The sequence below is a fragment of the Canis lupus genome, chromosome Y (assembly GCF_048164855.1).
Source record: "Canis lupus baileyi chromosome Y, mCanLup2.hap1, whole genome shotgun sequence".
Lineage (NCBI taxonomy): Eukaryota > Metazoa > Chordata > Mammalia > Carnivora > Canidae > Canis > Canis lupus.
Window position 1 is genome coordinate 1,873,343 of NC_132877.1, and position 13,408 is coordinate 1,886,750.

The window sequence follows — 13,408 nt, forward strand, 5'->3', positions numbered from 1 at the left end:
ACGAGCCCTGCCGCAGGCCTGTGGAAAGCACCCTGAGAAATCCTCCAATCTGTCTGGGGTCCAACACGATACTTCCAGTTCTTAATTAAGCTCTGAGTGCGTGTTACGTAAGGAACCTAAAGTTGTCTATGGTGCCAGCGGCGCTCCGAAGGGCCATCTTCTCACTAGCATGAAGGAAGGTCAAGAGTTTCCTCTTCCAGCTTCATGCCAGTTTTGCTGCTTTTCCCATCATCTCCCCGTGATGGCTTTCACATATCCGCTCTACCCACCTACACCTTCCAGTAGAACGGAATGGTCCAGAAAGAGGCGCCGCGGTCGCGGTAACGTCATGCTCCTGAGCACTGTCCTGGACAACCACAGAAAGGACTGGCCCTGGAAGGCGGGCACTTTGGACGCGGGTTTGAGGAAAAGAAGAAAGAGTTCTTGGACAGAAAACAGAACGGAGAGGTGGCACCAGTTCTGGGTACTTGACTTCTTCCTCAGAGAACCCCTTCCCTGGTACGTGCGCACAAAACGTGCAATGTGTCCTTCAGAAACAGTGGCCAGGACAAAGAGCCAGGCCGTGCAAGGGTTGGGGGCAGAGCAGAGAGTAAGAAAGAGTCCCAGGGGCACCTGTTGCAAGCGTGACGGCCGTGATGCTCCCTCTCACGGGAATCCTGGGGCTCCACAAGTCTCTTTCAGGAGCTTCGTGAGAGCTTTCCTTCTGACTACAGGTCTGAATGTGGATGCATTTATTTTTTATACACCTCCAGCAACCGCGGTCTGGTTGGTGTGTGTACAGGACACCTCCAGCTGCTGCCAGGGAAACGTCCCAAGGGCAGGAGGGGAAGCAGCTGGAGGGGACATCAAGGAAATTCAGAAGTGGTCCAGGGGGCCGCGGAGTGTGCCAGGAATGGAGAGGGAGTCAAGGAACTCCCAGGAAGGATCGACTAGGCTTGTGGGACGTGCACGCTCTCGAGTCTCTCAAGAAATCCCTCCAGGAAGCCTGGACCCCCTCCTACTGGAAACGTCAAAAATGGAAATACGTTCCAGTGAACACACGGGGCTCTGCCTCGTAAGAAATGCAAAGGTCAGGTCATGGTGTTTTGGTTGCGAGTGAGTTTTAACAATTCATCATCAATTATTCTAGAAACAGAGCCTCATGATATATTAGATACTATTTATCTTAAATGCTATTGCTAGAAGAAATGTGCTAAAATTCTAGTAGAATATTAGAAATATCCTATTTCCTAATGTTCTATACAGCCTATTCTAATATTTGAATGGATTATATCCTAAAAATATTCTAATCATTTTAATAATTGCTTTTACAAAGTAATCCTAATATATTTACTCCATCCTAATATTATACTCTAATTTAATTAGATTTTATTCTAATTCCAATATTTTGTTATATTCTATCAATATTATTTTTCAAACTTGTATTTAGTAATAATATCTCACATTATTCTATATGTAGAATATATTTACTAGAACGTACCCCAGTAATACCGAGAAAACAGGGCAGCCCGGGTGGCTCAGCGGTTTAGCGCTGCCTTCAGCCCAGGGCGTGATCCTGGAGACCTGGGATCGAGTCCCACATCGAGCTCCCTGCATGGAGTGTGCTTCTCCCTCTGCCTGGGTCTCTGCCTGTCTCTCTCTGTGTCTCTCATGAATAAAAAAAAACAAAAAAACAAACAAAAAAAAAAAAACGAGAAAACAAAGCCAGGGAACCTCAGCTACGAAGCCCTGGCCGCCAGGGTTGATTTACCGTTAATCAATGCTGACCTCTAGTGGTCAATAACATTAAGGAAGGGAAATGTGCTGCTGGGCATGCGAGGGGACTCGCCTGAATGCGGGCACATAAATATTCACAACTGTGGTATCTTCTCCATAGATGGACAATGCCTGATTCATTTTAACCTTCCGCTCTCCTTGGGATTTCACGGGCTGGGGTGTCTACTGAAAAATCTGGTTCCGTGTGATTTGCCAGTCACTCTGGGTTAAGAGTAATGGAAAATACAAGAGAACAGATAGATGATGGATGAATGGACAGATGGATGGATATCTGGATAAATACTTAGGCAGACAGAATAGATACATGATAGATAGATGGGGGAGTGGGTGGATGGGTGGATAAGTAGACATAAGGATTGATGGATGGATGCATGGATGGATGGATGGATGATGGACAGATGGATCAATAAATATACAGACAGGTGCACAGAATAGATATGATAGATGGGAGAGTGGGTGGATGGATAGATAGATGGTGGATAAGTAGATATAGGGATGGATGGATGGATGGATGGATGGATGGATGGATAAATATATAGACAGACATGTAGACAGGATATATGACACATGGGTGACTGGGTAGATGGATGGATAGACGGATGGATAGATAGATGGTGGATGGGTAGATAAGTACATAGACATAGGGATAGGTGGATGGATGGATAGATAGAAAGGATGGATGGATGGATGGATGGATGGATAGATAGATAGACAAGTAGAGACAAGAAAGACACATGATGGATGCCTGGATGGATGGATGGATGGATGGATGGGCAGATGGATCAACAAATATACAGACAGACAGGTACACAGAATAGATATGATAGATGGGAGAGTAGGTGGATGGATGGATAGATGGTGGATGGGTAGATAAGTACATACATATAGGGATAGATGGATGGATGGATGGACAGAAAGGATGGATGGATGGATGGATGGATGGACAAGTAGAGAGAATAAATAGACACAATGGATGCGTGGAGGGAGGGAGGGATGGATGGGCAGATAGGTAGGTAGGTAGGTGATGGATGGATGGATAGAAGGATCGATGGATGGACAAGGAGAAAGGCAGATGGATGGACAGATATGATAGATACAGAGAGGTGATAAGAGACGACAGACACATAGATGAGAGCTAACATGATAGATGCACGGGTAGAGAGTTAATAAATAAATAGAAAAATAAATACACATTTTCACAACACTCCATTCTGGCCACACTCTCAGTGCAGAAATAGGTCTGTTTCCATCATTATTTCCAACTGAAAGGCAAGATTTCTGGGCAAACCCTCTGCTCTTGCCCTGCAGGGAATCAGGTGTGGAAGAGAATGTGGCTTCGGGTGCAACTGGGGATAAACTCGGAGCGTCTACCAAGCTCGGCAGCGGGAAAGAAGTGAGCTGAAGGAGGTCACACAGGAGGAGGACAGGAGGACAGGAGGAGGCAGCGGGCGTCCCTCGCACGCAGGTGCCTGTGGGCTGCCCCGTCCGAGAAGGGCGTTCCTGCCACAGGGCCAGGAGGAGTCCCCACGTCCACGTCCTCTACGCGGGGGAGGCTTGGGAGAGGAACTTCCCGCGTGTGCGGTGCCTACACCTGGAGTGTTTGATCCCGGTGCCACGGGAACACGCGGTTCTAGGAGCACGGGACGGAGGCCCACGCTGATCCTCCACGGGGGCCCTACTCACCCCGAGTGCATCTCAAATATCAGGATGCCGAGCGCCCACCAGTCGACGGCCCTCCCGTGGCCTTTGCTCTGGATGACTTCGGGGGCCAGGTACTCGGGCGTTCCACAGAGGGTCCACGTCCTGGGGACAGAGAAGGGCGTGCACACACGTTAGCGGTGCTTGGCGAGCGCACGGCCCGGGAGCGCTGAACATGATGACGACATCGGTGACCACACGGCGCCCACCCGCTCCCGTGGACACACGTGGAGGGCATGTGCCCTTACAAACACCCGTTAGCCCCAACAACCGAAGGCACATCCTTGCCCTCACAGCCGCCCGCTGTTGCTGCTGCTCACCACTGTTGCTCCAACGCAAAAACGCCGCATGACCCGCTTTCCTATGAAACGACATGGAAAGTCACGCAAGCGTCCACCCACAGGACCCCTCCACGCGCAAGGCAGGCCCGTCCTCCGGAGCAAAGGCGAAAAAGCTACTGCCAGCTGTCCTGCCCACCTGCTCCTGCAAAGCGTGGGCGTTTGCTGCGATACTGCGGGTTCCTGGTCATTTTAATCTCACCGGTGGCTCCTAGAATCCGTATGTGAAGGGACATAGTTGGTGTTTCAAGGGGGCAGGGGGCTTTTGGAGGGTTGTCTCTGCAGAGGAGCGGAGACTTGCCCAAAAGGTAGCTTGTAGCCTAGAAGACAGCAGGCTGCAAGTAGGGGATGCTGAGCGCCCCCCAAACCGGACCCAGCTTGGATGGTGGAGCTTCTCGTGGTCGGCTGTGCCGGGTTTTACTCTGGTCACCCCTTCCCTGTGCTCGCTCTCACATCTTTTCCCCAACAGGTGAAAATGCCCTGCCTTTCCTCTTGTCCTCGTAAGGGAATTCTCCTTATACCGAAAAAGAGGCACCACGTTTAATCAAAATTCACAGATGTGTCACGTTTCTGCTGAGATCTCCAAATTTTATGCTCTATGGAAAAACGCAAGACCGAGTGTCTTCATTTTCTCCTGGTGTACATGCCTCAGCATGGAGGGGTTTGCTATGAAAACTCATTTGTATAAAATATTAAAAAAAAAAAAAAAGGTACAGAGTTGGGGCACCTGAGTGGTTCACCGGTTGAGCGTCTCCCTTTGGCTCAGGTCATGACCCTGACATCCTGGGACCGAGTCCCACATCGGGCTCCCCTGCATGGAGCCTGCTTCTCCCTCTGCCTGTGTCTCTACCTCTCTGTGTCTCTCATGAATAATTAAGTAAAATCTTAAAAAAAAAAAAAAAAGAAAGTACACACTTCCAGGTAGAGATGACTAAGTCCTGAGATGGAATAAGACTATTTCACGTTTGAAGTCTACCGAGGGGACAGACCTTTTGTGTCCTCACCGTCCGAAAAGAATGGGAGCCAGGTGAGACGATGGGATGTGTCCCTTCACTTGGGAGCGGTCATCCCACCATGACCTGTAGTAAATCACACTATATACCTTCTATACGATTCTTATTTGTCGATCATACCTCATTATGGGTGCGGTAAAAAAAAAAAAACACATACGGACATGGACACGCACGGAGGGAAGACCCGTGGGGGCACAGGGATGGTGTCTACACTCTGGGAACCGCATGAGGTGACCTGAAGCCAGGCCGGAGGCTCAGGGCAGACCCTTCTCTTGGGAGCCTTTGTGGGACCAGAGCCCTGCAAGCACCTCATTCCGGAGCTCTGGCTTCGAGAATCGCGGGAGAGTACCGTTGCCCGAAGCTCCTTGGTCAGGGTGCTGCTGCGGGACCCTGGGAAGGGCATGGACAGCGCACGCCACCACGCACATGCCTCCCCCTCCCCTTGGAGCACCTGTGGGCTCGGCCGCACACGTTCTGTATGGAACGTGAGCGAACCGACAGCGGGGAATGTGGAAATACAACCCTGGAGGCCAAGAGGACGGCCAGACGGACCCCCACGCCGGCCTCTTTAGTGACTGCCCAGGCCCTGGCCCGCTGACACTCTAAGGACACAGGACGCCGGGTCTCTAAGGTGGGCAGCGGCGGCTCACAGAGAGGCTGCTACGGGGCTTCCGTGAGTGCCAAGTTGGGACCCTCCTTGTGGCTTTGCTCCCTGGTTACCAGGAAAGAAACGGTCAAACGTGGAGACCACCCCACACCCGTCGGGACGGCCGTTAAAAACCCAGGAGCGTCGGCGAGGATGTGGAGGGCAGGGATCCCTCGGGCACTGCAAGCGGATGAGGCAAGGAAACCAAGACAGGGGGGTGAGGAGCTACTGGCACACCCACGGTCAGACCAGCGTGACTCACAATGGCCAAGAGGCAGGTGCCACCCAAGTGCCCATCAGCGGGTGAATGGATAAAGGAAATGCAGTCCCTTCACACAATGGACCATGATTCAGCCTGAAAAAGGCAAAAACCCCATAACACCTGCTACCATATGGGTGAACCTCGAGGACACGATGCTGAGTGACTGAAGCCAGACCCAGGAAGACAAACACTGTATGATGTCACATGTATGGAGCCCCCAGAGCAGCGAAAGGCAGAGACAGAGGGCAGGTGGCAGCGCCAGGGGCTGGGGAGGCCACTGAACAGGGACAGAGCGTCGCTTGGGGAGGATGCCGAGTTCTGCAGGTGGATGGTGCGTCTAGTGAACCGTGTGCCTGAAAACGGTGAAGACGGTCAATTTTATACCAAGTACCTTTTGCAACAATCTTTATAAAAAGTGCAGAGACCGAGGAGACCCGGCGCAGAGGGGTGTCCTCCAAGGAAGAGAGATGCAAGAAGCGTCTGATAAGGTGGCGGGAAGGCAAGCGGGATCTCAGCAGGGGCTGGGCAGAGGCTGGGTTTGGAAAGGGCCTGGGAAATTGTGACCAGAGAGAGACAGCTGCGTGCGGTTGGGGCTCTCCCGCCAGGGAGTGTCACGTGCGGTTCTCCACTTGGCACCTGACACCCTGGGCACACCTGCAGGCCACCTGCGCCCATCTTGCCAACTGAGGGGGGCCCTTCATGCGGGAGTCCCCGGCCGGTGGCGCGCCCAGGGTTGCCTGAAGCTGGCTGGAAATCGAGTTCCCAGCTCCTATTAGAAGCAGGTGGAGGTGGCCGCGGGTCACCGTAGGCATCAGGTACATCAGGTCTCCACTTGCGTTTGGAAAGGTGAGTCTTTCAAGCCCCGTCCTCGGGTCAGGGGCACAGGCGGAAGGCTGTTACGACGTTCCAGTTCCTAAGCTGCGTCGGGTAGCCCGATGCGTCTTCCTTCCTGCAAACGGCCCCCAGTGCTGCATGGACGTGCAGCGAGGTGTGGGTGGCTACAGGGCTTCGGGCTGCGGGAGACACGGGAAGATGAGACGACCAGCCCCGGGCGTTACGCAGAGCCCGCGGCGCAGCCTGTGAATTATCCATGCTGCCGGTCTTATCTCCTCCTGCTCACTCAGCTCACGAGAGCAGGCCAGGTGACACCAGTCTGCTCACTGCTACCAGCACCACCGTGACGGGGTAGGAGACCGCATGAACCACAGAGGGACGGGACTCTGCAAGGGACCGATGTCCACATGCTCGTGTGTTCTGAACCTCCCGTTGCCTCCTGGGACGTCTGTCCAGCGGTGAACCGTGTTCCTCCAAAAGTCCTAAACCCCAGAGCCTAAGAATGTGATCTCATTCAGAAACAGGGTCTCACAGATGTAATTAAGATGACGTCATATTGGGTCAAGATGCTAACCCAGTAACTGGTGTCCCTGTAAGGAGACAGGGGACAGAGACCTCTCTCCACACTGCGAGGCCATCCAAACAGCAGGAATCCTCATCCAGGACCCAAGCTGCCCAGCACGCAGACCTTGGACTTCCAGCCCCCAGACCTGTGACAAATCAACTGCCTATAAGGTTGTCAATCCTCTCAGATTAGAACCCCAGGCTCCTGACCTCATTGAACCTCAATTACCTCTCAAAAGCACTATCTCCAAATACGGTCACCTTGGGAGGGTTGAAGCTTCAACACAGGAATTTTGGAGGGACGTAATTCAGCCCATAGCAGTGGTGATGGTGGTGATGATGGTGATGCTGGTAATGGTGATGCTGGCGATGACAGTGCTGATGGTGGTGATGGTGGTGATGGTGATGATGGTGATCATGATGGTGATGGCGGTGGTGACGGTAATGGTGAGGATGGTGAGGATGGTGATGATGGTGATTATGCTCGTTAGGTTGGTGATGGTGGTGCTGATGGTTGATAGTGATGATGGAGAGGATAAAGTCGGAAGCACCTTATGTCTACTCAATGCTTACTATGTGCCAGGAACTCTTCTAAGGATGTACTTCCCAATGAGCAGATCCACCCATTCTTACAATACTACAGAGTGGGAACAATTCTCACTTCACTGATGGCTCCTCTCTTCACTCCTAATCCCTCCTCTAAGGGACTTCCATTAATAGAGGCTGAGGGTGAAAATGAAGGTGTGGGGTCGACGAACACTGTTGCAAAGCACAAGCAGACAGGCTGCGTTGAGGACAGCATGGCGAAATGGCCCTGGCTACTTCTATTCTACTTCTGACTCCACAATTTGAGTACATCAGGTACCTGGTATATGTGAATTCAACTGGGTCTGGCTCCTTTCAGTCATGGTAATTGCTCTCAAGGTTCAGTGATGCTGTGGTTTTCTTATTTTTTGCAGCTGAACAACCATCCACGGTATGACTATACCTTCTGGTCAGTTTTAACCAGCTCACACAGCACATGGTCTTAGTTCAGGGGTCAGTAAACTTTCTGTGGAAATGGCCAGGTGGAGAATATATTGAAAAGATAATATAATTTCATTGTGTAGAAAGTAAATTGGTATTAAGAGGTATGCACTGGGGCAGCCCGGGGCCTCAGCAGTTTAGTGCCGCCTTCAGTCCAGGGCATGATCCTGGAGACCTGGGATCTAGTCCCACACCCCACATCGGGCTCCCTGCATGGAGCCTGCTTCTCCCTCTGCCTGTGTCTCTGCCTCTTTCTCTCTCTCTCTCTCATGAATAAATAAATAAAATTTTTTAAAAAAGAGGTATGCACTGCTGTCCACAACAGCCAAAGTATGGAAAGAGCCCAGATGCCCACTGATAGACAAATGGATAAAGAAGATGCGGTCTATATATGCAATGCAATATTACTCAGCCATCGAAAAGAATGAAATCTTGCCATTTGCAATGACATGGATGCAACAGAAGGTGTTCTGCTAAGTGAAATACATCAGTCAGGAAAGACAAATACCATATGATTCCACTCAGATGTGGAATTTGAGAAAGAAAACAGATGAACGTAGGGGAAGGGAAAATAAACTAGGGTGAAACCAGAGAAGGAGGCAAACCATGAGGGTCTCTTAGCTCTAGGGAACAAACTGAGGGTCGCTGGAGGGGAGGGGAGTGGAGGGATGGGGTGCCTGGGTGATGGGCAAGAAGGAGGGCACATGATGTGATGAGCGCTGCCGGTTATACGCAACTGCTGAATCACTAAATTCTACCCCTGAAACTAAAAATATACTGTATGTTCATTAAATTGAATTGAGTTTTTTTTTAAAGGTATGCATTGCCAAGCACCACACTCTTGGTCTACGTACTCCTAAGACCCTCACTTATTTATTTATTTATTTATTTATCCCCTCACTTATTTTATAAATAAAGTTTTATTGGCACACTGCCGCAATTCATTCATTTACATATTGTCTCTGGACATCTGGTCTCTGCTGCAGACACAGGACTCTGCTCCTGTAGCATGAGAGCTGCTGTAGACAAGACGTAAACAAACTATGCGAACATTTTCTAATAAAACTTTATTTATAAAACCACAAGCGGTGGGCCAGATCTCAAGGGCCTCTGTTTGCTGAGTCCTGGTATAGAGAAAAGAACTAGAGAGAGGGATGGATTTCAAAGCCAGGCTTTCATCTAACACTCAAGCTTTTATAGTTTCAGTTTTCATTTCCCTGAAACAGAGGCCCTCACCAGTTTCACAGTTTAAGCTGAGCTTCACCTCTGGCGGGTTTTCTAACAGGTTAACACATTGCAACCCACACCTCAGGCCAGATCATTTCAACTCCAGGGTCACGTACCCAGATCAGCTGCGTGCAGCACAGCAAGCACTTGCTGCTGCGAATCAGTGCAATAGGTAGGTGAGAGCTTTAGGGTAAGCAAAGAGGTACAAGAATAATTCACAAAAGATACGTAAGAACTCATGGTCTTAAATACAACTAGTAAGGTCTGGAGTCATTGTTTGCTCTTCTGTTGAAAATAAAAATGTGTATTTTTAATTCTGTCCCCCCCGCAGAATTCTCTTAGAAGCAATGAAACCCCCACAGCAAAGGGTATCCCTGGGGTGGGGGGAGTTTTTAAATTACTATTTCCCACCAAAAGGGTCCAGAGTTCCTTAAAGAAGTGGCTGACAGCAGGGTAGAGAGGAGACGTGAACAGGGATCCGGGGGACTTTTCTCTAGTCAATGAAAGCAAGGACATTCTCCAAGCCAGTGAGATTCTGGCAAAACGGTACAGAGGGCAGCTTGAAGGGGCCATTGTTGCTTATTTAATTATTTATTTATTTTTAAGATTTTATTTATTTATTCACGAGAGACACAGAGAGAGAGGCGGAGACACAGGCAGAGGGAGCAGCAGGCTCCATGCAGGGAGCCTGATGCGGGACTCGATCCCAGAATACACCCTGAACCAAAGGCAGATGCTCAACCGCTGAGCCACCCTGGTGCCCCTGTTGCTTTTTTAATTGAGACAAAATTCACAGAACACAAAATCTGCCATTTTACTTTTTAATTTTTTTTAAGTTTATCTCTTTTTTAAAGTAATCTCTATATCCAACAAGAGGCTCAAACTCATGACCCTGAGTTCAAGGGCTGCACTCTTCCAGCTGAGCCAGGCAGGCACCCCGAAATTTCCCATTTTAAAGCAAAGAATAATTCATAAAAATAAATAAATAAATAAATAAATAAATAAATAAATAAATAAAGCAAGCAAAGATAAGCTTTACAGGGAAGAAAAAGACATTTTTCAGACATGGGGGAAATCTGAATATTCACTGGGTCTTCAATGATCTTAAAAAATTTTTCCTTTTATTCTGTAAGATGTGATAATGGCACAGATGTTATTTTATTTTTAAATCATTATTTGTTAGAGAGAGCGTGGTATGCACTTGCTTTAAAAATAATACAAGGGAAAAAAAATAAATAAAAATAAAAATAAAAATAATACAAGGGAAAAAAATAAAAATAATACAAGGAACAAAAATGTGGGAGAGGCAAAAAGTCAAGTGAGGTGACAAAGCTTTGATGCCTACTGAATCTGGGCTTTAAGGTAAATTCTTCTCTCTGCTTTTGTGGCTGTTTGGGAATATTAAGTAACAATTGCAAAAAATTGGCTACAATGTTATTTATCCCTAGCAAGAGGCTAGGCACGAAAATCCAAAGGACAGTATTCAATGTTACATTTAAATTTTAAAAACTGAAATAGAATAACTAAATGAAATGTATTGGTATTTTTGTTTTAATCATTTTAGAAAATGAAAAATAATAATCCTAGGGGCACCCGGGTGGCTCAGTTGGTTAAGCGTCTGCCTTCGGCTCAATTCATGATCTCAGGGTCCTAGAATCAAGTGCCCCATCGGGATCCCTGCTCAGAAGGGAGTCTGCTTCTTTCTCTGCCCCTCCCCTGTTCATGCCTGTCCTCTCTCTCCAAAATACATAAAATCTTAAAAAAAAAAAAAAAGGATCCTAGCATGTCCCTTATTCTGTTACACAGTCTACCTGCATAACAGAATGTGTGTGTGCCAGTCACTTTCATACAATGAAAGGAAATATCACTGTAATTACACAAGAGTTCCGTAAGATTACGTTAGAAGAGGAAAAATCCATCCATTATTGAGAACCGAGGGAAAGCATGAAAACTGCAGTCACCGTGAGCCAGCGAGCATACAATTCGATTCGTACGTTAGGAAGAATTTCGCAGCACCTCACTGTAAGCCACGCCGTAAAAAAAAAAAAAAAAAAAAAAAAAAAAATAGAAGAAACATGCTTTCCTGAATTACATGTTCCAAAACATTATTGGGGATGAAACTCTGTTTGGTTCCATGTCTTTTGGTGATCCCTGGGGACATTTCTTTCCATATTTGAGCAAAAGTCAGGTCAGCTGTCTGAATACTGAACCGGAAGACAGACCATGAGCACCACATCACCAGAGCTGGCCCAGAAGGGAAATACCTCATCCAGCAAACCAACAAACACACGTAGAAAAAAATAAAGGGGGAGAAAGGATTTTGCAATCTAAGCCCATGACTAAAAACATAAACATCTTTGAAAAAGCAACGTATCAAAAAATAAAATGAAATGAAAAAAATTTTTAGAAGCAACATACCATGATGGTAATGAGGCCTTTTTTTCCAAAATTCCACATCGTATGTTAATTGCTTGATGTAGAAAGTCACCAACATGCATTTAATCTGCTGCGTTAACGGCAGAAGAACATGGCTACCCAAACTTAAAATCAAGTGAATTTGTGGAATATTTGATGTGTAGTTGGCTTGAATCAGACTTCCAAATAAAATGACTTAGAAGGGACGCCTGAGTGGCTCAGTGGTTGAGCATCTGCCTTCGACTCAGGGCATGATTCTGGGTCCTGGGATCGAGTCCCACATCGGGCTTCCTGCATGGAGCCTGCTTCTCCCTCTGCCTGTGTCTCTGCCTCTCTCTCTCTGTGTCTCTCATGAATAAATAAATAAAATCCTTTTTATAAATAAATAAATAGACAAAAAAAAAAAAGAAAAGTAAATGTACCATATACCACATGCTGTCAATAGGGGGCAGCCTCCATGTTATAAACCAATTATTCTGTGTTAATAGGGTCTTCATAGGTCTATGTGAAAGTACTTCATTTTTATGTGCTTTATTCTTAGATATGACATAGAATTATATAAGGGAAAATCAGATTGAATTTAACTGCATCACAAAGTGTTCCTGGGATGGCCCCTTTCTTAATAACTGTCAGAGAAGAATCCTTTACTGCAAAACTGCATCCTCCGCACAATCAAGTTTCTCATAAATGCAGATGTTTCCATAATACAAGGAATAGAATTATCATGTGAGCCAATCCCACATTATCAAGAAATGGAACAACACAAGTGTATTGTCTTTCTCTTTTAAGTTCTTATTTTTAAGTAATCTCTATACCCAGCGTGGGGCTCAAACTCACGACCCTGAGACCAAGACCAAAGCTGAGATCAAGAGTTAGATGCTTAGGGATGCCTGGGTGGCTCAGCAGCAGAGGGTCTGCCTTTGGCTCAGGGTGTGACCCCACGGTCCTGGGATCGAGTCCCACATCAGGTTCCCCATAGGGAGCCTGCTTCTCCCTCTGCCTGTGTCTGTGCCTTTCTCTCTGTGTCTCTCATGAACAAATAAATAAAATCTTTTAAAAAAATCTAGAATTATATTCAAAAGCGAATCTTTAGACACCAAGAGAAGCAGGACTTCTGGCTTATATGAATGGGATTGAAAATATTATGGTTTCCCTGTATTCTCTATGTAAGGGCTGCATTGTTCCTAATGGAGGGAATATGCTCCTTGTAAACCGCGGCCCTGAAAGACCCACGAACATCAACACACACCAGCTGTGCAAGCACACCAGCCTCACGGAAGCTGGATGCTGTATTTTTATACATTATATATCGCATAATTGCACATATTGGCTGTAAATGTTTTCCCAGGGAAATGAGGCACTCTCGACCATCGGGCGGAGTACGCTAAAAAGGCGTTTTACGCCCAACTCCATTAGGATTTCATTTTATAGGGCTGCTCTTGATGAGATCGATGCCGGTGCAAAGGAGGCTGAGAATGTTTGTTCCGGTGAGTGGGCCATTAGAGACCTAAGGACAGAACTCAGCTGACCCATAAATACTCGGCACAGCGGATATCCCATGCCTTCATTTCCACTGAAAAACACTGGAACTGATTATCTACTTGCTCAG

At 47.5% G+C, this 13,408-nt stretch overlaps 1 protein-coding gene across 2 annotated transcripts in view; it reads right to left on the reverse strand.

Moving 5' to 3' along the window:
• The window catches only part of LOC140629121 (cAMP-dependent protein kinase catalytic subunit PRKX), a 74,248-nt gene that overhangs the window by 17,268 nt on the left and 43,572 nt on the right, over window positions 1-13,408 (reverse strand). For both annotated transcript variants that reach the window (XM_072818601.1, XM_072818602.1), the window contains one exon: window positions 3,460-3,579. In XM_072818601.1, coding sequence (XP_072674702.1) covers window positions 3,460-3,579 — 120 coding nt within the window. The remainder of the gene's footprint in view (window positions 1-3,459; window positions 3,580-13,408) is intronic.